The sequence below is a fragment of the Corylus avellana genome, chromosome 3 (genome assembly GCF_965113065.1).
Source record: "Corylus avellana chromosome 3, dhCorAvel1.hap1.2, whole genome shotgun sequence".
Classification (NCBI taxonomy): Eukaryota; Viridiplantae; Streptophyta; class Magnoliopsida; order Fagales; family Betulaceae; genus Corylus; species Corylus avellana.
The window spans coordinates 32,383,933-32,407,303 of record NC_142492.1 but is presented as its reverse complement, the minus strand read 5'-3'; the positions used below and the strand labels follow the sequence as shown (position 1 = coordinate 32,407,303).

At 37.9% G+C, this 23,371-nt stretch overlaps 5 protein-coding genes across 5 annotated transcripts; 3 read left to right on the top strand and 2 right to left on the bottom strand.

Moving 5' to 3' along the window:
* The first annotated feature begins 321 nt into the window (after window positions 1-321).
* On the top strand, window positions 322-4,962 carry NBR1 (ubiquitin-associated (UBA)/TS-N domain-containing protein / octicosapeptide/Phox/Bemp1 (PB1) domain-containing protein). The gene is made up of 8 exons (XM_059585414.2): window positions 322-428; window positions 523-619; window positions 1,791-2,992; window positions 3,086-3,209; window positions 3,296-3,538; window positions 3,650-3,799; window positions 3,905-4,507; window positions 4,635-4,962. The coding sequence occupies exons 2-8, from the start codon at window positions 596-598 to the stop codon at window positions 4,731-4,733; spliced, it is 2,445 nt and encodes an 814-aa protein (XP_059441397.2). The 5' UTR covers window positions 322-428; window positions 523-595; the 3' UTR covers window positions 4,734-4,962.
* A 1,203-nt stretch (window positions 4,963-6,165) lies between these two features.
* On the top strand, window positions 6,166-10,645 carry LOC132173674 (Protein kinase superfamily protein). The gene is made up of 6 exons (XM_059585237.2): window positions 6,166-6,997; window positions 7,498-7,630; window positions 7,716-7,911; window positions 9,630-9,754; window positions 9,868-10,026; window positions 10,150-10,645. The coding sequence occupies exons 1-6, from the start codon at window positions 6,867-6,869 to the stop codon at window positions 10,462-10,464; spliced, it is 1,059 nt and encodes a 352-aa protein (XP_059441220.1). The 5' UTR covers window positions 6,166-6,866; the 3' UTR covers window positions 10,465-10,645.
* An 840-nt stretch (window positions 10,646-11,485) lies between these two features.
* On the bottom strand, window positions 11,486-13,801 carry LOC132173672 (pentatricopeptide repeat-containing protein At2g29760, chloroplastic). The gene has a single exon (XM_059585236.2). It carries the CDS (start codon window positions 13,716-13,718, stop codon window positions 11,622-11,624), a length of 2,097 nt encoding a protein of 698 aa, XP_059441219.1. The 5' UTR covers window positions 13,719-13,801; the 3' UTR covers window positions 11,486-11,621.
* A 5,629-nt stretch (window positions 13,802-19,430) lies between these two features.
* On the top strand, window positions 19,431-20,061 carry LOC148587098 (uncharacterized). The gene has a single exon (XM_088515028.1). It carries the CDS (start codon window positions 19,452-19,454, stop codon window positions 19,836-19,838), a length of 387 nt encoding a protein of 128 aa, XP_088371154.1. The 5' UTR covers window positions 19,431-19,451; the 3' UTR covers window positions 19,839-20,061.
* Window positions 20,062-20,925: 864 nt separating this feature from the next.
* On the bottom strand, window positions 20,926-21,596 carry LOC132175201 (uncharacterized). Its single transcript, XM_059587073.2, has one exon. The coding sequence runs from the start codon at window positions 21,398-21,400 to the stop codon at window positions 20,978-20,980; it is 423 nt and encodes a 140-aa protein (XP_059443056.1). The 5' UTR covers window positions 21,401-21,596; the 3' UTR covers window positions 20,926-20,977.
* Window positions 21,597-23,371: the final 1,775 nt, after the last annotated feature.

Here is a 23,371-nt window from a genome sequence, read left to right as displayed (position 1 = left end):
AGATCATCCTACGGTCACGGTTTCTCAATGCACACCAACAGTTCCTTGGGCGATAATCCCCATGTTGAAGTAAAATCCACTGCTCTCAACTCCACCTCATAAATCCTACACCTCCACATCGTGCCACACAATCTTTCTTTTTCATCAAAAAAATACTAATTCTCCTAAGCCAATGAAATCGTGCCACGTTCGATATAATGGTCCCACTAATAGAACATCACGATAAGATCAGCGTTCCAGTTCCGCAGTTTGGTTTGCCTTAGCGAGAAAGAAAACGAAAAAAGTCAAATAAATTTATTTTCGCATTAAATAAAAATAATAATTTCTTATCCCCCAAGCCACCGATATACGTACGCAGGCTATAAAAGAAAGGGACCGAGAAACGGAGGGGCTAATAGCGGCTTACGGGAACGCTGAAAGCACTCAGAGTAACCCAATACTCGTTTCTTTCTCCGATTCTCTCCTAAGTAACAGCGTAGACATTTAACGGTTCTTGATTTGTTCTTTGATTTGTCGAATTAGGGTTAGGAATACGTGGATTGCGAGTTAATAGTTCCACTTTTGCGGCTAACCGGGACGCTGTTTCGGAGCTACTATGGAGTTCGGGAAGGTGATCAAGGTGGGGTTTTTAGAAACTTTTGCTCCTTTTTTGTTTTTGTTTTGGGTTTAGGTGCTGAGACAAGGTTGGGAAATCGGGATGATTTGTTGTGTTTTATTATGGGTTTGTTGGGGGTGGGGATATCTTTTAATCCGTTTGGTTGCTGAGAAAAGGGTTGGATTGTGAATTTAGTTTTTGATCTGCATGTAATTGAGGCTGATTTTCGAATGTTCTTGCTTGTTTTACATTATTGTTCTTTGTTTGGTCACTCATAAAACGTCGGAAAGAAATTGACTTTAACGTGGGAAACAAAACTGATTATTTATTTTGCTTTGCTTCCTGATGAAACTGTACGGATTTTCTTGTTGGATTTTTCGTTTTGTTTTGCATGGTTGCTAAAAATCGGAAATTGAGGGAAAAATAAGGAATTAGGTAACTGAATGTTGAATTTATACTTGGGGTTATGGGAAATTGTCCGTGGAAAAAGGGATAATTAGGGTTTCGTTATTATTACAATATATATTTTTTTTAATCTCAAATCTACGAATGATTCGGTTTTGGAGTCAAGACTGGTATTTGGTTGTTTGCGCAACATTCTGTGAGCTCTAAGCGTTTTCTGGTTTTTATGAATTTGGTATTCGATAGTGTCATTGGTTGGAAGATGCTATGTTTGCTTGTTTCAGTGCTTTAGTTTTAGATCGAGACAATTGTTACTGTAGTTAGCTTGCTGACACTGCTTATTCATATACTGGGACCAGTTGACCTGTTTTGTAGACCGTACAATTTATGAAGCTTCCTGCTGATTTACTTTTGGCACCAAATAAAAATAATTTCAAATAGGGTTCGCGTTCTAATTATCAAACATGTGAATATATTGCTATGGCTATACCTAATTGGTGTGGTTTCATGTCAGTTAATATTTTGAAATGTCACACTTTGAATGGAGCCCGTGCTTCAAACTTAGTAGTTGATTTCAGGTTTGAGGTTTTACAGATTAAACATAGCCCGTGCTTGAAATGCAAGTAAAATTTGGTTAATAGGCCTAAAAATTTCACTGATCATTATTCTGGTGCCTTTTAAATGTAAATATTGTGGGGTATAGGCTCGGAATCTTATTTTATTATCATTACAAGTGAGAAAGAACTGTAAAAGAAAAAGGAAAAAATGTTGACCAGTATTGGGCTTGTGGCAGGTTAAATTTGAAGATACTTTGAGGCGCTTTACTGTTCCTCTTGATCCTCTAAATGGAGGACTGGATCTCGACATGGCTGGATTGAGGGCAAAGATCCTTAGTCTTTTCAATTTCCCTGCTGATACTGATTTTACCCTAACTTACTTGGATGAAGATGGTGATGTTGTAACACTTGTTGATGATGAGGATATGCGTGATATGATGAGTCAGGATCTGAAATTCTTGAGGATTGAGGTACAACTGAGCAATGACAATGCTGGTAAACCATATGGTGGTTCAAGTGGAAGTTCTACCCCATTGAGGTCTCCTTACGTCCAGCAACCATTTTCAAATATTAAAAATGGTGTTGTTAAAGTTATGAAGTCTGTGCCGCAGGCACTTCGTGAACAACTTTCTCCTGAAGCCCAGCATCCATTTCCAAATGTTAAAGCTGGTGAATCTGGTGGTGTTGAACCTCTTCCAGTGCCACAGCCACTACGTGAACCACTGTCGAAGCTTTGTCTTGACATGGCTTCTAAAGCTGCCTCCAGTCCTGTGCCTGCTGATCTGCTTGACTTCTTGTTGAAGATAGGACAGTCCTACATGAATGTGGATTCCCACACCCATGCTGGTGCAGAATCTTCATGCACACAGGATGTTGCTCGTGGTTCAAATGCTGCAAAGGATGGAGACATGGAAGATGTGATGCCAAAGTCTGAATTTGTTGACCCAGCAACCAAAAACAGTTGTGATGTGAACACGGGAAACGTGACAGTGAGTGTTGGGGCACCGGTGACCTCGCTTCCTGCTTCTGTTGATTTGAATCTCCCTCCCAGTGATTCTAATCCGTCAGGTGTCAAACTTGTGAAGTTTGCACCAGTTGTATCAAATGTTCCTGCTGGAGACCCCTGGAAAGTCAACAAGGACGGTTGCAGAGTCACTAAGCACGGCAACGGTTTCAAGTCTTTTGGTTGTGATGCATCGGCAAGTTCGTCTATTCCTACAAGGCCTAGCCCGATTGCTAATTTAAGTGGTAATCCTATGAGTCAGTGTCCATTTGCTGGCATACCCATGGTAAATGGATCTTCAATTCCTTTTGCTAACCATCCATTTAAAAGGAGCCATAGTCACACTGCGTCGATGGGCGGCATGTTCCACAAGGGTATACAATGTGATGGCTGTGGGGTTCATCCCATTGTTGGACCTCGGTACAAGTCCAAAGTGTAAGGAAATTATTTTTGCTCTGTTGTTCACTTGTTATTGAAGCTTTTTCAGGAACCTCATTGTTGAAGCTAAAGTTGAAATTTCCAATGCAGGAAAGAAGATTTTGACCTTTGCAGTATTTGCTTCTCAGAAATGGGTAATGAGACTGAATACACTAGAATGGACCGCCCTATGCCTTTTCGACATGCACGGTCTCTCAGGGGATTACATGAGCAAGTGTGTAGATTTTTTATCTGTTTGCTTCTCTTTCTATCTCTTTTGTTTACCAACTTATTTTCTTTCATTTTCATTTGAACCCTCAGGTGAACTCTCCTTGGGCTGGAGCCCCTGTATTGCCACATGATCTGTATAGAAGTCGTCCTAGGCTTGACAGTCGCTTCATTCTTGATGTTAATGTGATCGATGGTACTATTATGGCCCCATCTACCCCATTTACTAAGATATGGCGGATGCGCAATAGTGGAAGTTTAACATGGCCAAGAGGAACTCAACTTGTCTGGATTGGAGGAGATCGATATAGTGATGCACCTTCAGTTGACTTAGAGGTGAGCGTGTGACAATATATGCTAATTCATCTAATGTACATGCCTTAACATTATGTCTTTCCTGAGATTTTGTGAGTTTTTTCTTAATCAACCCTTTCAACCTGTTGCCAGATTCCTTCTAATGGTGTTCCCGTGGACAAGGAGCTTGACATTGCAGTTGACTTCACAGCACCTGCATCTCCTGGTCGATACATGTCATACTGGAGGATGGCTTCTCCATCCGGTCAGAAGTTTGGGCAACGTGTTTGGGTTCTTATCCAGGTAACCTAGTGTTAGATGCATTGCTTTTGTTTTCTGAATGTATATATGCTTTGATAATTTAATAATCTCTTTTTTCTTTTCTTTTTTTCTCAATAATAAATTCAGGTTGATGCTTCCTTGAAGGACTCATTTTGTGTTAGCCTTGAAGATTTGAACTTAAATCTCCCCCCTGTCAACTGTGGGTCTAAAGGCCCTGAAATTACAGGTGTGAATGTTCAACCTGATGGTGAACTTCTCCAGCCTGGCAACTCGAACGCTGGCACAGAACCAATGAAACCAGTGGTTGACGAGCAGCCTAGAAAGGACCATGATCTGAATTTTCCGATAAATGATGCTTTACTCGTTGGCCAAGGCATCTCTTCATCTGCAGCACCAGAGGCTGTGTCGTACCCCATTGTTGATCTCTCCGAGGTTGCTCCGGCATTGCCCACCCAGGCACCATCAAATGCACACCCCCCTACTCCTACAGCACCTACCCTGGTGCCATCCGTTGTTGTGGTTGGGCCAACATCATCAGCTCAAGGAGCCGTTGCAAAGAATGCTGCTGTTGAGGAGACCCTCCTTAAGGAACTCGAGGAGATGGGTTTCAAACAGGTTGATCTGAACAAGGAAATCCTGAGGATAAACGAGTACAATTTGGAGCAGTCTGTGGATCATCTCTGTGGTGTTTCTGAGTGGGATCCCATCCTTGAAGAGTTGCAGGAGATGGTAAGTCTTTTTTGGAAAGCATGAAGAAGTTTTAATCGTTAGTTTTCTCGTTTCCATTTTCTTTTTTTTTAGCCTTTTCTCCCGTCTTTGCTTGTAATGATAGTGATTGTGGTTTGTGTGGGTGTAGGGTTTTTGTGATAATGATACAAACAAGAGGCTGCTGAAGAAGAACAACGGGAGTATCAAGCGTGTTGTCATGGATCTCATCAGTGGGGAGAAGGCTTAGTTGAAGGCTCTGTTTCTAGTAGTATATATAACTGAAAAGATGTTAATATTATAAATAAATGCACTGCTAGATGAAAGCCTTTTTGTTGCATTAGGATGGTTTCCTTTTCTAGGGGGAAACATTGATCCTGGCGTGTGTTTTGGAATCCTAAAAAAACTGACGTGATATCTGTTTCTAGTCTTCAATGTATATGAAACTTTGTGTTCTGAATATAATATGTTATATTATAGCAATGGTGTTTTATCTTTTATGTCTACATTATGAGCTGTGAATTATAAAATCACAGACGTGGGGTTAATAAAGGGTTTTTAACTTTGAAGGTACCAAGACAGATGGACTGACAAAAGGATGCAGCATGCTAATTTCCTTTGTGCAATTATGTGGATGAAACTTCTCATTTGTTGGGCCCTTAATGTCTTTTGTTTTGTTTTGTTTATTTATTTATTTTTTGTTCTGTTTTAAAAACAAATCTTTTACATTGTATCGGAATATTTTTTTCAAATTAAAATTACAAAATACCCTCCAAAGCACGTTGACAACGATGAAGAAGCATGTAGAATGTAATTTCCAGCAGGGAAAAGTGGCATATAATCAATCATTCCGATTTCGTCCATTTCGAACTTGACAAACCAAGGAACAATTATCGAGTTAAAAGACAAAAAACATACGACCCAACACGTTTTGAAGGAAAAACATGATCAAGTTCCTCGCCAAGATACGCAGAGAATCTAGTGATCAAAGATACGTAGAGAGAAAATATGATTGAATTCTTCAACACGAATAGTCAAAAGAATTTTAGTGAAAGATAAAACCGAAGTAACTTCACTCTACCTAGCCCTGAGCCCTCTATGGACTGCTTTTAATATTCTAGAAAAACTAGTTTGGTTTGGTGGAAAGGAAAAATTTAGAAACCGTACTATGGTAATTGGAAATGGAAATGGAATGCTCTTCCTTCCTAAGAAGAATGAAGATTCTTAATGCCATCGAAGGTATCTTTTCTTTCCTTGATTTGGAGAGAAAATTATTATGATCATTTTGTAACAAATAAGATGGTTATGACTGGACATTTATAATCATCGTTGATGCTAAAAATAACAATAAAGTTGCAACCTTTATGATCTGATTGGGTTAGATGAAAAGGGTATGGCGACATAGATGAAACTGTCATTTTAGCCTTGAAAGACAAGAAAGAAAACTCGGTGTACAAGAGTTTTATCCGAAGGGCATTATTGATTAGAGAATACATGACTGACTACAACCCTAGTCTACACTCTATACATTTTTATTGAAGTAATTAAGTGAAGTGAAATATAAAAAAAGTAGTAGAATTGTGTAGAAAGCTAAAGGGTAGGAGCTAGTCCAGGCATTTCTTATTGAGTGGGTTGTCGCATGGCCCATGTTGGCAAGATGTGTTTCCATGTGCTTTTGATTAATTTATGGCTCCCACACTCTTTACTACAATATTCACAAGTCCCTCTCTCTCTCTCTCTCTCTCTCTCTAAGTTCTTTTATTGAACAAAGACTCAAATCTCTTCCATGATTTTGTCTGCGGATCAAGAGTGAAGCTCTGAACCCACGGAGATTAAATTAGCTGAAAAACCCATTATCTCATTTAATTAATCTCCATAATGGGTCATAGGATTTCAATGATTCTTCACTTCCTGAAGGCTTGTTGATTGGATATCTTCTCCTGCTTCCCTTTCTAAAGGATTCCTCTCTTTTCCCCATGAATTTTCAAGATATCTCTTTGGGCTTTGAGCTTTGTTCTAGTGTTTGGTGTCTCACACACGCATGACACGCTCTACCTCTGCTTTCTCTCTCAGTTGCACATGTGGGGTTCTATGCTTTTGCCTCCTTAAGGCATGTAGAGTACGGCATCAAACTGCTGAGTTTTGATCTCTGGACCTGAATTCTTGAGATGTGGTTATGAGCAGCAGAAAATACCATAGAGCATGTCTTGTAGACTTCTCTCTTTTTGTGTCAGCTTATCCATTCACTCTCTGCACTAATAAGTTTTTCAATGTTTTCCTTTTTGGGTTCTGATATGTGACTTTTACCATAGAGTACATAATAGTTGCTAGAGCCTAGAGTTCATTGGAAGATAGATGTTAAGTTCATTGCTTTCTTAAAAAGATGGAATCTGAGAGTAGGTTCTACTCAGCTGATGAGTTCAAGTTGGATGCAAAATGGCTGATTGATCCCAAGCATCTGTTTGTGGGGCCTAGAATTGGAGAGGGAGCTCATGCCAAAGTGTACGAGGGGAAGTAAGTTCAGAGCTTTTCTTGAATAGGATTCTTGTTCTTCAGTTATTTGGTCTGCAGAAGTGAGAATTTCGTTACTTTGACCTCTGGGCAATGCTTTTTCTCTCGTGTGGGAATTTTGTTCTTGCTTTAGAGAACTTTTATTTAGATCTGCAAAGTACTTGCTTAGTTTTGTCAGATTCAAGAGTCCCATCTTTGTTTTTGTTGTGCGTTTTCTATATAACTATTCAATGGATTTATTAAGCAATTACTATACAGATTCCACATTGTCTAGGTTATTTTTTAAGGTTTTGTCAATAATTCAATCAATTTTCTTATTTTGGAGGCCTGATTTTGATTGGAATAGCATGCTTGCATGGAATTGCACTTTAGTAATCACTAATGAATCTGGTTTGAGCTCCTAAATCAGAGATGAGTTTCTTCAGTAATATATTGCAATGTGGTATCTGTTTATGCTGCAAGTATCTCACTCTCCAGTTTTTGGTGATGGGGGTTCTCTTCAGATACAAAAGTCAGACTGTTGCTATTAAAGTTGTTCATAAAGGAGAAACTCCGGAGGAGATTGCCAAGAGAGAAGCTCGGTTTGCAAGAGAAGTTGCAATGTTGTCTAGAGTTCAGCATAAAAACTTAGTGAAGGTTGAATTTGATTTCAAGGCGCTTATGATATTGTATTATCATTTATCAACATCTGATAATAAATATTGAAACCTTGTGTCAACAGTTTATTGGTGCTTGCAAGGAGCCTGTAATGGTGATAGTTACTGAACTTTTATTGGGCGGGACTTTGCGTAAATACTTGCTGAACATGCGGCCGAGGTCCTTGGATAGACGTGTTGCTGTTGGGTTTGCACTTGATATTGCTCGTGCTATGGAATGCTTGCATTCTCATGGGATCATACACCGTGATTTGAAACCTGGTAATCTTTTCATTCCTATGTTTTATTCTTTTGATGTAGGTTTCATTAGGTTAAGATCTGATCTGGATTGGTTGAGAATGTCTCATATGTGTGAATTTACTGATGAACTAATAAAATTGTGGAATCTTTAATACACATTTCAACTTTCTTTATAGGATTGCATATTCAGACTTCTATAAATAAGTTCCCCCATGTTGATCTTTTGTTGTCGATTATTCATTATTACTTGGATAAGTTGATCCAAATGCAATTTCCTAATTTAGCTCTCATTTATCAATATCATCCTATCCTTGTCTATCACTATTGCTCTATCATCCAACTTTCTTTTAGACCTAATATGCTATATTGACCTTTTAGTGCCAATTTGCCATCATTCGAGTTTTTTAACACACTCCAATAGCCTTGAGTTGGAATCTTGAAGTCGAAACTAAAATCATAAATAGGAAAGAGTAGGTTGTCATCGTTGCCAAGTTATACTTGATGTTAATATTTTCAGTTTATTTGACTGTGGAAGAGAATTCAAATATGCCTTGTGGTTTTTACCTCATTTATATGTATAGTTCCTCTAACATCAATTTCACAAGCTGGAGTCATGATTTCAAATTGTAAATTTTATTTATGGCTGTAGAAACGTTTGGTAAGTTTTGGTGGATGTGTTTCAGTGCAGTCATATGCTTGTTCATTCAAGTATTATCAAATTAGGCTAACCTTTTGGTGTAACCTATTAGGAGAAGATAATAGTAAAAGACTTTTTTCCCTCTTATGGCATATCTATGTTGTTGTTTGGAAATAAATCATAAGGGAAGATTCAGCAGGTAAATCGACAGATGTAAATTCGAGAAGAAACTTCTTGAAAGAAAAAAAGACATTACATTCTTCTAGATCCGGGTCAATGCCAATCAAATATGTTCATTCAATTGATTATCCTATGTCATAAGCTTGAATACTGAAAAGGAAGTTTGAAGTTAATAAAGTTACTCGGCCAAGATGAGTAGATTTTTGGAACTATGAAAGCTAAGTTCTCCCTCAACCAAAGGCTGAAAGATGAGATCACGGATTTAATCCCGATTGGTGTAAGAATTGAGTGTGCCTATCAAACGAGGGGGAAAAAAAAAAAAAAAAAGAGAGATAGCTTTCTTCAAGCGAATCTGAGGCTCTCTTGGCCTTCTTGTTCATATAGCAAAGTGTGTGAGTCTTGTTCATTCCGAATCCTGATTTGTTGATCTTGTTGATAAAGCTTCTTTTCTTTCCCTTTCTGGGTGCAATCAGGGTTAGTTTCATCTTCTTTTTAGTAATTCTCTTTGATTCACTACCTTCTTTGAATTTCTTCTCATACCAGCTTAAGTTTGACATATATTTTGCATTTTCTTTTCATTTTCTGTTTAACACTAATTTGTTGGTGCAGCCGATTTCTTCGCTTATATGCAGTTAAATTTTTGAAGAATTGTTTGGACAGTTAAATATTTTTAGAGTTGCAGTCATCCTCTCTACTATCTCATATGTACTGTGTAGAAAAGAAAGTTTCAGAATTAATCATCTTTACTATCTATCTTTTTAATTATCTCATGTATTGAAATACTTGAGAGCTTACCATCAACATGATTTACCCAACACAATGTATGTGGCGTAGTAGGCATTTCTTATGTTTTCAAAATTATGCGAATTCAAAGAAACAATATTTGCCTAGTGAAGATGGACTTCGTCTTTTGGTTGTGCAGAAAACTTACTCCTGACTGCAGACCACAAAACAGTTAAACTAGCAGATTTTGGTTTAGCAAGGGAAGAGTCATTAACAGAGATGATGACCGCCGAAACTGGGACGTACCGTTGGATGGCTCCAGAGGTAGTTCTTTAGGAAAAGAAGTAGTTTTGTTCTCCTTTACTGCTACCTTCACCTATTTCTCATTTTATGAATGAGCTCATAAATATGGCTTGACTGCATTTTATTGGCGGCAGTTGTACAGTACTGTTACATTAAGGCAGGGAGAAAAGAAGCATTATAACCATAAAGTGGATGCCTATAGCTTTGCAATTGTGTTGTGGGAGCTCTTACACAACAAATTGCCTTTTGAGGGAATGTCAAATCTCCAGGCAGCATATGCAGCTGCTTTTAAAGTAAAAGATATTTTCCCTATCTACATATTATGTTACCATGTTGTTATATTGATTAATGCAGTACCTTTTTGTTACTGATAAATCTAACTGATAATTTTATGGGGGTAATTTCCCATATTTCAGAATGTAAGGCCTAGTGCAGAAGACCTCCCAGAGGAATTGGCTACCATTCTAACTTCATGCTGGCAGGAGGACCCGAATGCTCGGCCGAATTTTGGCCAAATAATCCAGATGCTACTTAACTATCTTTACACCATTTCTCCTCCAGAACCCTCAATTCCTCCTCGAATTTTCATGTCTGAGAACACGGTATTGCCGCCCGAGTCTCCGGGTACAAGCTCGTTGATGGCAGTGCGCGATGGCACGGGGGACACACCCAAAGCAGAGATGGAGGACAAGCCAAAGGGTTTCTTTTTCTGCTTCAACCAGTGCTATTAAGTATTAACCCCCTGAATGGTAAATGAGGATCGAAAACTTCGTCCTTCCCGTCAAAAGTGGCTCAAGGGAAGCTTAGTAGATAATAGGTTCTAGTCTCACAAATGCATTGGATGAAATGTTATATGTTTAAATGATCATTTAACATCTCATTGAAGTTCACTTCTGTTGTCAGATTTCTCTGCCTTATGTGTATCTGATGCTGCTGTTGATTTCACCAAACACAGTAGGATGTTAGCTCCATAACTGCTAACTAAAGTAAAATGTAAACTACGAATAATAATAATATAGTATTTGTTGACAAAAGGCCCGTTCAAAGGATTTTCAGATTCAGCAATCATAGTTGGCTTGTGAAAACATAATAGAGAACACCTGGGGGACTAGAGCTAAGCTCCAAACAAGAGTATACAGATTGAAAATTGGGTAACTTCCCTGAAAAATTCCTTTAAAAGATCAATTTTCATAGGGCGATCCGTGACACTTTCTCCGTTGGGACTCATCTGGGAAAACTTTATATGCCTAGACAGAAAATCTCCCTCCTGGAGATCCAACTGTGGGTGAAGCTAAAGCTGCATTACTTGCCATTAGATCTGCAGTGGCGAAAAGGCTCAATAATATCGAAGTAGAGGGTGACTCACGAGTGGTGATCTCTACATTTCTCTATCAAGCAACCGCTGGAGTGGCAATTGGACCTTTTTATCTCTGAAGCTGTCAGCTTTTGCATGAATTGGTTCTGCGGTAAAACTCATTGCAGTGATAATTGGCCTGTGCATACCCTTAAGTGACCTCAAGCCCCTTTGTTCCCCATCCCATCATTTTCTTTGATTTGTTCTTGTTGGGTTTTTCGTGTATTCTGATTTTTGTTTGTTCGCTATTTGCTCAGGAAAAAAAAAGGTTGAGAAAACATCATATCCATGGAAGAAAATAGCCATATCTTATTGTTGGCTTAGGATAAATAAAAAAATCACTCAATTCTCCCTCTCCCTGAGATTGAGACATCTGAAAACTGTTGGAATACCTAACAAGATCATATTGCTCTCTTGGTACAAAATCTCTTAAGGCCAGCCACCATAGGGTTAAAGAATGCATCTAAGTATCCTCTTGGTACTACAACAGGGGAAATCCTTTTATAGTCTGACAATGCATGCAGATCATATGGTTTACCAGTAGTCATTGCAGGAACATGATCCCTCTTTGAAATGATGGAAGCGATTCCGATCCCTAACAACAATTTCTCTATTATATACCTTTGAGATTACCTTTGTGGCATTGTGGCAGTCTGTACACACTCTAAGGTTCTTCGATATTCTGATTGTAGTTCCAGGAGTTGTTCTGATAAGACCAAAGACAATGGCCAACTTCTCGCTATGGTGAGAGACTGAAGCTTCCGTATCATCTTCCTCAGCATCCAGTCTTGCATCTGCTGGGTTGGGCACATAGCCGGCGGACTTGATCCGTTTTATCATGTCTTCTATTGCACTATATATCTCCTTTAAGTGAGCATGCCCGTCATCTTCCGAGAAGAATTCATGAACTACTCCATCCAACTCGATCAAGCTACCACCTGGTGGCTTTTTAATTCCCTTCTCCCGCATCTGACACCTCACCCTCAGCGCATCCTCGCGTCTACCAACCGATGCATAAATATTTGATAGAAGTATGTAATCCCCACTATGAGCAGGCTCCAAACTGGTTATGCATCTAAATGATTCTTCCCCAATTTCAACATTTTTGTGAACCTTGCATGAAGCCAACAGTGTTCTCCAAACAACGGCATTGGGTTGGATGGGCATGTTCTTTATAAACTGATATGCCTCTTCAATTGACCCCATTCGACCAAGAATATCAACCATACAACCATAGTGCTCAATTCTTGGTTCAATACCAAAATCTTTACTCATACTGACGAAAAGACTTCGACCCTCATCAACCATACCTGCATGACTACAAGCAACAAGAGCGACAAGGAAGGTTACATCATTTGGCTCAATATTCTTTTCCCGCATCAAATAGAAGAAATCCAGAGCCCTTTCCCCCTGTCCATTACTAGCTAGACTTTGAATCAGTGCTGTCCAAGTGTGGACGTTTTTTGAAGTCATTTTATTAAAAACTTCAATAGAACTGTCTAGAGACCCACACTTTGCGTAGAAATCTATCAGTGCAGTTCCAAGAGTAACAGTGAGCTTCATTTTTTTCTTCTTTATATAAAAATGGACCCATTTACCAGTTTCTAAAGCTCCAAGGACAGCACAAGCATAAAGCACACTGACCATGGTGACCTCATTGGCCTCCACATTGGCCTTTTGCATTTCATGAAACAGATCAAGAGCCTCTCTACATCGATTTGCTTGACTATAACCAGAAATCATGGCACTCCATGCCACGACATCTCTTTGATCCATCTGATCAAACAGTCTTCGTGCAGTATCCACCTCACCACATTTCGCATACATATCAACAAGAGAAGTCATCAAAAGAAGGTTTTTCTTTAATCCATTTGCCTCTATATGCTCATGAATCCACTCCCCCAATTCCAAATCAGCCAACCTCCCACATGCCGTCAAAACACTAATCATTGTAACCTCATCAAACCCAACTCCCAATTCTCTCATTCTACAAAATAACTTCACAACCTCCTCCCAACACTCGCTCTTTGTGTACCCAGCAATCATCGAATTCCACGCAACAACATCCCTCTCCGACATTCCATCGAACACCCGACGACCAACTTCAACTCTACCGCAATTGGCATACACGTGAATCAAAGTGTTCTCAACAAACCCACTTGACCCAAACCCACGTTTCACAATGTGGGCATGAACCTGTTCACTTTCACATAACGCTCTTAGTCTAGAGCAAGCCTTCAAGATGCTAGGAAAAGTAAATTCATTGGGTTCTACCGAGCTTTCGAGCATTTTCTTGAACAAAAGTACAGCATTATGAGGAGATTGCTTATATATGAGACCCCTAATCACGATGTTGTAAGCCGACGAATCAGGTTCGTCCATTTCTCGGAAAATCGAGCGCGCATAGTCCATGGCGTTGGGGAGAAGTATGGCAGCAGATTCGAGGAGGTTCTCGGCAATGGCTGGGTTGAGGACGAGGCGTGTTTTGATGAGGTGGGCATGGATTTGGTTGAGGTCTTTGGTCGTTTTGCATTGTTGTAGAATTAGGGTTTTGGGTTTTTCTGGGAACTGGGAAATGGTAGTTATGGCAGTTATGGGTCTGGCGGGAGAGACTGTAAGTGTGGAGACCATGTTGTGCTGGCCTTGAACGCCAAAAGCCGAAAGATTGCTTCTCTAGCGACAATCAAACTCAATCGCAAAATTTCTTATATGTGAAAAAAAGTACAACACATGTACTGTAAGCCAAATCTTAGGTAAACCTTTTGTGGACATCTTTGGGCCAGAACCCGATAAAGAGTAATTTCACTCTTGTGTATTTCTTGTGTTACTCGCACAAAAGATTTTTAAATAGGTGAGTTCCGTTCCTTGGAATGAATCGGTGAATGAGGTAATTTTTAAAACCATAATTTGATCAAAATTCAATAATAATCAATTATAAAGCAAATAAAAAATCGGATAATAAGTGATTCCCAAGCCCATATGCCTCTGTCATGTTACCTACGGAGTATAATAAAGGTGATTGTAGTTTGTAATGCCTCAATGATGACTTTGACAATACTTCTATTTATAACAAATTACAAGATATACACTTGGCTTTGAAATACAAATTTCAAACATAGCAAACTTAAATCAAAGATAAGTTTATTAACAGCATAACACTTGGAATATTAGATAAGATGTTATCTAATATCTCATTTAACTTGGTCTTCAGTTTTATCTCTACTTGCTTTATCATGTGTATTTAAAGCTGAGGTGGTTATTCCAATCCTTCGTGTAAACCTTTTGTGGACATCTTTGGGCCAAGACCCGAAAAAGGTAAGAGGGCATTTGTGGTGAAGCTGGTGTATGAGCTGATTTCACTTGGGCGTTAGCTAATTTTTAATGGTGCAGATTTAATTTTAATTTTTTTACAAAAAAGAGAGAAACTAAATCAAAGCGGTTGAAAAAACCTAAAGAAAAGTTTAGGATTTATAGTACCTAAACCAAATCCAAGCCGATGATATACACATAAAAGTTAAGGATTTATAGTCTGTTTAGTTGTACGTTTAAGAGATGTAAAAGTGCATTTAACACTCAAAAAATCAATTTGAAGACAAAAGTACCCGTTTGATAAAAAAAAATTTGAAAGCTCTTTTAATGGTCCAAAAATCCTAAAAATTGTTAAAACGCATTTTTGACAAAAGTTTAAAAATAAAGATTTTGCTGAAAATCACTTTTTTACTTAAAAACTCTATTTTTCGAACAAAATCCCAAAAATGTTGATGCTGTCCAGATGATAAGTGATTCCCTTGCCCATTATGCCTCTGTCATGTTACCTACAGAGAATCCACTTAGGTCCTATTCCCTGAAAGGCATTCTATTCCCAATCCAAGGAATGAGGTTGAATCTAATCGTTTGATATTGACAAATGACAAAAGATGGAGAATAAGATGCACCTTTATTATCATATGAGAATAGACAGACATTTTCCTGTCTACAAATTGCTGCATGTGCCCATTACCAATTAAAAATTATCCAAAGTTGTGAAGAAATTAATTAAGCCATAATGAGAAGGAGCTATGACTTGGGATTCCCTCCCAATTACCACTATGGCCGGGAAACTACTTCCCGTGATTACCATCTTCTTTTTCCGACCATGGAAAGTATGACCAGTGTGATCTCCAACGACCTCAAAAATGAGTACAAGCAGCGTCAAAGACGGTTATTTGAAGACAAGGTTCAGCTGGTCGATGACGACGACGACGAAGTAGTTGAATTTCTTAAGAAGAAGAAGAAGAAGAAGAAGGAGAAGAACAAGAACAAGAACAAGAAGAGAGAGGGAGTTGCAGGTGGAGGAGAAAGCGAGCAAGAAGACGACGAGTACGAGGATGGGAACAGCGACGGTGACGAAGGACCCGTCAAAGTGGAAGTACAAAAGCGCGGCTATGGAATTTGGAGGAAGACCTTCAAAGTGCGTTAGGCTTTAAAGCAGCTGGGATGATGAAACTAGAATTTTAGGAGAAATGAAGGCAAAAAAAAAAAAAAAAAAAAATTGGGAGGTTCATTTCAAATAAATACTTAAAATTTAGGAGATACTTTTAAAATTTTGTAACTTTTTTTTAAATATTTGAATATTCCAAACCCCCCAAAGCTAAAGATGGTTTCGCCCTTGCTTGGAAGCAAGCGGACTATAGTTGATAGAAAGTTAGGGTGAGAGTTCGAGTCTTGAAATAGTTATCTCAATAGTGAATCCTATTAGGATTAGTTGCATTAAGTTTCATTGATATTCTAATAGAGCTGGGTCAGGCTATAGGTCAATCGAACTTAAGGAAGCGCATGTGGTTCTCACCGTCTAGGCTACTTATGTGCGGCTCCTAACGAGTAGGCGTTATTATAGTTACGTTCAAGTAAAATACTGATAATTAGTCTCGTTCGTCGACTTTTATATATATAATATGCCTGTTTTTAATGTCACCAAACTTTTCTGTTGTTGGTTAAATGGCATGCTGACAAATGATATATAACACACACCCATGTGTTGCATTAAAACCTGAAAAAGAAATAAGATAACCCTAATATAGAAGTAGGGCCGGGTCCATTGATTTTGAGACCCAATGTGATAAATTTAAAGTAAATTTTTTTTTTCTTTTTTTTTTTTTTTCAAAAAAATAATAATAATATTAATTATTGTCGTCGAATTATATGTGTAACCCAGAATATCAAATGCGGATGAATAAGTTTCGAGTAATGCTAAAAATTATCTTTCTTGTGTCACTCTAAAAATGAGGTAGCTTTTAAAATTACCATTGACTTTGCGATTAATCATTATTAAATTTTGATTAAATGATGATTTTAAAAGACACCTTATTCTTAGAGTGACAGAAAAGAGACACGAGAATGACTTTTAAAATTACTTGTAAGTTTCACACAACGTCCTAACCCATTCACTGATTCACATACCCAGCCCGTGGACTCCTACGACATAATTAAGTCCTGCATCTTTTTTTTCTTTTTTTTTTAACATGTTCACACAAGAGGGGAGAGGGGAGATTCGAACTAGTGACCTTTGCTTTATAAGGCGTGGTCCCTAACCAATTGAGCTACCTCTTGGAGACAGTCCTGCATCTTTTAGTACGCATGTAAAAGAATATGAGATAATTTCTTATAAATAAAGTTAAACGAATAATATAAAGGTATTCTAAATTTGCTTAATTTTCTTATTACTGGGAAGTTGTTAGAGCATATGATAAAGGACATAAATCTTGATCATAAAGGAGGATTGTATTATCCTAAATTTAGGGACTTGATGGGGATTTTGATGAGATTGAATTTCTGGAATTTGATTAGAATTAAATTGAATTTGAATAAATTCAAATTATTTGTAAGCTCGGTAATTAAATAAAGTCTCTCGTACACAATCATATCAAGTAATAAGAGTAAAAGTATAACCATACCGGGTTCTATCCTGATGGTGAACATGTGTATTTAATACTGAACCACCGTAAATCCTTAAGTCTCTCATTTCTCTTTTTATTTTACTTTTATATTTAATTTTCATTTTATTATTAATTTTTTCATGGTATTAAAATCATCTACTATCACCGGTGTTCATCATTCCCTTTTTTCTTCTTCTTGTTTTTGGCCTACTACATAAAATACAGCCACTTCACCTACTGATCTCCTTTGTTCTGATCTCTTTCAAACCATCTCTTACTTCCCGCAAATCTACTGCATTTAACATTCATTTTTCTTGATTCTTTCAAGCCTTCATGGCGGCTAATTTTTTTTTTTTTTTTTTTTCTGAATTCTTTGCAATTACCTTTCGAGGCTATGACCTAGTACAAAAAGTCACTATGATCCCAAGAGATCAAGCATGTTGTAACACCTCGGTCTCATATTGGGAAGATGAGAAGAAGCTCACATAGAGTGGGTGGTTTATAAAGATAGTCATAGGTGCTAAGTCCCACATTGCTTAGTTATTAGGTGAAACTGAACTTTATAATGAATTATAGAGAAGCTCCAAATTGATTAGTCATTTTGGAGTAATAGCGCAGATGTGGTTAGTACTTTTCCCTGGCCCTTACACATGTGGTCTGACTCTCTATGAGCAACAACATGCCTATATCTGCTGAATTGGACTCCTCACGTGGCTCTCCACACTTCTGCGGCATGCGCACACGTGTCGACAACTCAAATACACATGTTCCTCACGTGCTAACAAGGGCTTCGACACTTTTTCATCATGCGCTAGATAATTGATAAATAATGAACTCCACTTAAGTTTTGAAGACAAACCACAAAGATACAAGTTAGATTACAAATTCAATACCCCAACCAACCTCTAGACTCTTGGCTTATACTAGGCTTACAAACCACTCCTCACATCTAGTAACCACCCATAATACATATTATCCTATAACACATAACTACCCACTAACGTAACATAACAACTGAATACTAACTACCTATGTAGCACTAACATAAACAAGGATAATAACTACCCACTAAGCTACTACACCCCACCATGCTCTTCTAGGAATTATTCCATGATTTTCACTATCACTCTACGCATGTCTCAAGGGTTAGACTTGATCCACTTCGTTCGACCCGATCCACGAGTTTCGAGCCAAGCCAATCCATTCAACCAGTCCACTAGTTTTGGGCTAGATCGGCCCATTTAACCGGCTACCACTCTAAACATGGTTCACTGGGCTTCAGCCTAAACGACCTATCAGCTGATTCGGCCTATTTTGGGCCAAATCGGCCCATTTTTAGCCTATTCGGCCCAGCCCTTCAACCTAATTTCCTATGTTAGAACTAGGTCACCCGGATTCAAGCCGAACCAACTATAAAATCAACCGGCTTAGTCGAACAGGCCAATCGGCCCAAATCAGTCAACTCGGTCTAGCGGGTTTCAACCCATTTTTGGCCTAGCTCCCTCATGCCTTTAAGGCCCAATTAGAGACCCATAATGACCAAGTCCAACAGTAGCCCTCTTGCTTGCGATATCTAGCACCGTTGGTCACCACCATATGCCATCGTACAACTCTGGCAACCATTTGCCATCGTTGCGCCCAAACTTTGACAAGTTTCCTAGTAGCCTTTCTGGCTAACTCCAGCGGCTTTTCCAACAAAGTAAATAAAATAGTAAAATTTCCTTTTTGTTTTTTAGAAACTCAAAGTTTAGACCTTGAGTTTAATGGGGGGGGGTGTTAAAAATATTTTATATTATTCTCTAAGTTTATTTTTTATTATGTATTTTAGGGTATTTCTTTATAAATAGATACCTATGTAATATTGGTTCACATACTTCAATATAGTAAAAATGTAGCCCATGTACCGTCCCTCAGCTCCCACTCTCTCTCTCTCTTTTCTCTTTTATATTCTCTTCCCATTATATATTTCTACATGGAAAACTCAACACCATAACAAGTTGAGGCAGCCGCCTGCCACAAGATACGTTAGTACTATTGTATATCCTATGTAATATTCATCCAACAAGTTGAATTGACGCTCCGAATTAATTATTGGATTAATTTTTATTAAATAAAAAAAAAAATCCAATGGTTTATTTTAAGTGCCATGTCAATATTGTTGGAAAAAAAAATATAGCATCTACCGGTATTCTATCCTATAATCTAGATGAGAAATGCTCATGCATGTTACTTTCAAAGAATCCATCCCTACTCCCTGCCCTTTTCAGGCATTCTATGCCATTCCAACATTGTGGATGAATCTGATCTTTGATGTTGACAAAAAAGATGGAGAATTAGATTCACTATTATCATTCAAGAATAAAGAAAAGATTATTTTTGTGTATAAATTGATTACTGTGTCCATCACCCATACTTGTGAACCAATTAAGCCAGCTGCAAGCCAAACACAATGAGGAGGAGCAGTGACTACACCACGAAGCAGCAGCCTGGGTGGGACACCAGTTCCTACGATTACCATGCTCACATTCATAGAATGGAAAGGACCCCCACCATGCTCCCTGAGCCTCCCCAGTACCCAAACTTGGTCTTCAACAACAAGATAGCTTACGAAGAAGATCACCACCATGCCGGCTCCGACCACAAACACCATCACAAGCATCAAGCCCCGGTGCGGTTCCAGGAGAAGGTTGAGGTGATCTCGTATGAGCAAGTCGAGGAAGATGATCGAGCTGGTAAGGTTTACGAAGAGAGCATCGACGTGGAAGCTGATGGCTTCATCAAGCAGAAGCGCAAGGGACTCGAGCTTTGCAAGTGGAAAACCTTCCAAGCTCATTAGGCTTGGAACTTGGAAGGATGTTGCATGCCCAAGGTTGATGATAATTGGCAGGCCAAGTATCTTAAGACATATTACATACATATATATATAGTGTTATCAACACTCTAAATAATACGCCTGTCTATAGTGTCACCAGACCTCTTCTGTTGTTCTTGAATATTGGGATGCTGAGATGCAATTTTATAATAAATGAATTAAGAAAATGATATGACTATTATCAGATTGGTTGTTGTTATGGTCCTTATGGATTTTTTTTTTTTTTCTATTCAGTCCTTATGGATTTGTTTCTTTAGAGTATTGGCTTGCAAATTAAGTTATAGATCGAACTTACTCTGCAATATCCAACCATCAATATTCAAGAGTACTAGAGAATCTCTTCTTTAATCTCGGATGCTAATGATTCTATTTAGTGTTTTTCTTTTGAAAAGTCCGAAAATTTAATAGAAATGCTAATTTTTATGCCCACTATGCGGCAGAATGGGCTGCAGTTAGAGTTTACTTTTGACTGCATTTAAATACCCCTTCCTCCTCCCCCTCTATCCAAATTGTAATGAGGAAAGATATAGGGCTGAAAATGATTGATACGACTTACGAACTCAATATAAAATTAAATAATGAGGATTGAGGAATATGACCTGTTTAATTAAATAAATTGGGTTATAGTTGATTTACATATAAACATTATCAGCTTAACCTTTTGAAATAAGTGATAATTAAACACTACTCTTTTCCAAATTCTACCTCGATCTTTAAAGGAAAATCTTAGAGCAAAGCAATCCACTTATTGGGTATTTCTTTAATTCCTCCCAAATTTAGTTGAGTCCATTGATACCGACAAAAGATCCTTGTTTTATGATTTTGCTACCAAAATTACTTAACAAAAGGCAGCTTTAATTTGGAAATGATCGATCAGCAGCATAAAAACCACTAAAGAGCATGCCATGAACAAATTACCATATCTTCAAAGCAAGAAGAAATGAGATAGGAATTAATAAGCATTAATTTAACATTTTTTTTTAAAAAAAATTTTTGCTCTGTGTTCTTATACTGGTGTGAAGTGAAGAAAATGGAATCCACTGAACAGAAAGAAATTGAGGCTACACTAATCAAAATATGGATCAAAACAAATCATCCTTAATTTAGCCTTTAGGAATATCATCCTCATTATATCTCCTTGAAGAAATCTGATTAAACAAATTCCTAAGGCTATGCCTGCTCTCCCTGCGCCTCCTATGGACCCGACTCGGACTATCCGACCCAGTAAACGGATCATCCGACAGCAGCCCTGCCTCCAACTGCCTGGACAAGGTGACAATCTCGTAAGAGTCGCATAACGATTGCCCGAAGTCCCATCTTGCAATCTTGCTGTCTTTACCAGATGCTCTGCTCATCATCATCATTGCCTGTAGCTTGAACCGAGAAGGGTTGCCTTTGAAATTTCTCCGGTGGGCGTCGAACTCATTCGTTGGTCTAGAGTTGCCGGAGTGGCCGTGCCACGCTTGAGCCACTGCCTTGAGGATTTCGAGGTCATGGTCGTCTCCAAGCTCTAGCTTTTTCTTCATGGTCGGCCTTTGTAACTCTCTAAGACAGTCTTGTTGGGGCCATGTTTCCTTGGGTGAATTTGAGCCTTACATTGAGCTGATGAGGCTGTAGAGAGAGAGAGAGAGATAGGCCGCTGCCATCCATGTCTTTTCAGTCACAAAAGGGATTTTATCCTTTTTCTCTCAGTCTGTGAGCTGAAAACTACAGAATGGCAATTTGGATATGCGCGGCAATTTTTGTCTCTACTTCGACTTTCTACTTATAGATGCAAAATTTTTCCTCCATACATACGGAATGCTTGGGGGCCTTTAAAAGAGGAGAGGGCAGAATTGGTTAGGAATAAATTTTATTTATTCTACTTCAATAAATGTTAAGTATTCTTTAATACGTGATAAATACATGTTTTCCTTAACATTCTTAATACTTATTTATTACCTTCTACTAACTTAAGGACCCAAACATGGCATGTCTAACATCAATATTGAGAAGAGTGGGGGGAGGGAGTTACGACTCCCTCCTCCCCGCCCTCTCTCTCTCTCGTCCTTCCCCCTCCCTTTTCCTGCCTCCACCATACATTGATCAAGGCGCGTGTGTCAATGATTTTTGGGGTGCTTTTTAGCGGCGCGTGGCTGGCTGGCAGTGGCGCGTGGAACGGGTGAGAATGTGTTGGGTTCTTATTATTGTATTTTTGTTGTTTTTAAATAAGAATGTATTATCTTTAGTTCTGCTTTTAGTAGCAATGTATGGGGGGTAAAGTTTTATTCGTTTTCTTAAGTTTTGTTTTCACAAATCCTTAAAAATAACGAAATTGGTTTTCGGTCATTCTTTTATTTTCTTATGGTTCTTTTTCTAGAAGTAAACCATAGACCAATGACGGAGGAGTTATCAAGAATAAAAAATAATTGTCACTATGGTAAAGGTAGCGAAGAGGATTGTGATTGATAAAACACTAGTAGCGGAGATAAAAATGCTATGGAATCAAGAACTTGGCAGCGGATAGAGACGTGATTCTTAAGAATTTGCTGTAAATCTGAAACTGATTGAGACAATGACTTTTCATAGATATTGTCTTATAATAGCCTGATAGGTTATTGTGTATGTTATAGATAATATTTGAGTTGTAAAAATTTCAAATTAAAAAAAAAAAAAAAAAAAAAAAAAAAAAAACTTAGGGACCCAAACTAATTCAGTGATGGAACTAGAACTTATAGTTTGGAGGGCAAAATAAAAAAAAATAAAAAAATTATTGGGGGCCAAAAGTTAATTTCTAAATGTCTTTTAAAAAAAAAAAATAAATGGGGACCACCCTATAGCTTAGGGGGGCTACCCCCTCCCAAGCCAAAGGGTGGTTCCACCCTTGAATTTACTGAACGGAAAAGATATTCTCCATTCTAAATGAAATGGAGAGTACCTAGTTAATGTATTTCATACGAGTAAAATTGTCTAAAAAATTAAAATGACAATTTTATCTCTAATTATCCTGTGGTACTTCTCAAACACGTTTTTTTTTAAAAGTACGATATTATGGTAAAGATTTTTTTAAAAAAACTGCACCACGTACTTATAGTATTTACGGTTAAATATATTTTTGCCCCATATGGTTTAACGATTTTATTTTTATCTACTTCAGTTTCATTTCGTATCGCAAATAGTACCTTGCTTATTGATTAAAACAGAGTTAGTACTAGCATCCAACTCCTGTCAAAAAATTGACGAAAGTCCACATCAACCCAATGAAAAGCTGACATGTTGCAATTAAAAAATAAAATAAAACTCATTAGAAATTAAAAAAAAAATATATATATATATATATATATATATATATAAATAATAATGATATTATTTTTTATTTTTTTATTTTTTTTTATTTTTAGAAGAAAAAAAAAAAGTAAAGGGGGTGCTTTCGGACCAGGGTCATTTTCTTTTTGCCTACTTTTCATTTTTCATTTTTTTAATATATATATTACTGACTTTTTTTTTTTTCAATTTAT

What these genes read in the sequence shown, in the direction of transcription:
- LOC132173674 (XM_059585237.2), top strand. Translation starts at nt 6,867, where the DNA reads ATGGAATCTGAGAGTAGGTTCTACTCAGCTGATGAGTTCAAGTTGGAT. An exon ending in GCCAAAGTGTACGAGGGGAA is followed by an intron (nt 6,998 to 7,497) that starts GTAAGTTCAGAG and finishes GGTTCTCTTCAG; the next exon opens with ATACAAAAGTCAGACTGTTG. An exon ending in AGCATAAAAACTTAGTGAAG is followed by an intron (nt 7,631 to 7,715) that starts GTTGAATTTGAT and finishes TTGTGTCAACAG; the next exon opens with TTTATTGGTGCTTGCAAGGA.
- NBR1 (XM_059585414.2), top strand. Translation starts at nt 596, where the DNA reads ATGGAGTTCGGGAAGGTGATCAAG. An exon ending in TCAGGGGATTACATGAGCAA is followed by an intron (nt 3,210 to 3,295) that starts GTGTGTAGATTT and finishes TTGAACCCTCAG; the next exon opens with GTGAACTCTCCTTGGGCTGG. An exon ending in GTGTTTGGGTTCTTATCCAG is followed by an intron (nt 3,800 to 3,904) that starts GTAACCTAGTGT and finishes TAATAAATTCAG; the next exon opens with GTTGATGCTTCCTTGAAGGA.
- LOC132175201 (XM_059587073.2), bottom strand. Translation starts at nt 21,400, where the DNA reads ATGAAGAAAAAGCTAGAGCTTGGAGACGACCATGACCTCGAAATCCTC.
- LOC132173672 (XM_059585236.2), bottom strand. Translation starts at nt 13,718, where the DNA reads ATGGTCTCCACACTTACAGTCTCTCCCGCCAGACCCATAACTGCCATA.
- LOC148587098 (XM_088515028.1), top strand. Translation starts at nt 19,452, where the DNA reads ATGAGGAGGAGCAGTGACTACACCACGAAGCAGCAGCCTGGGTGGGAC.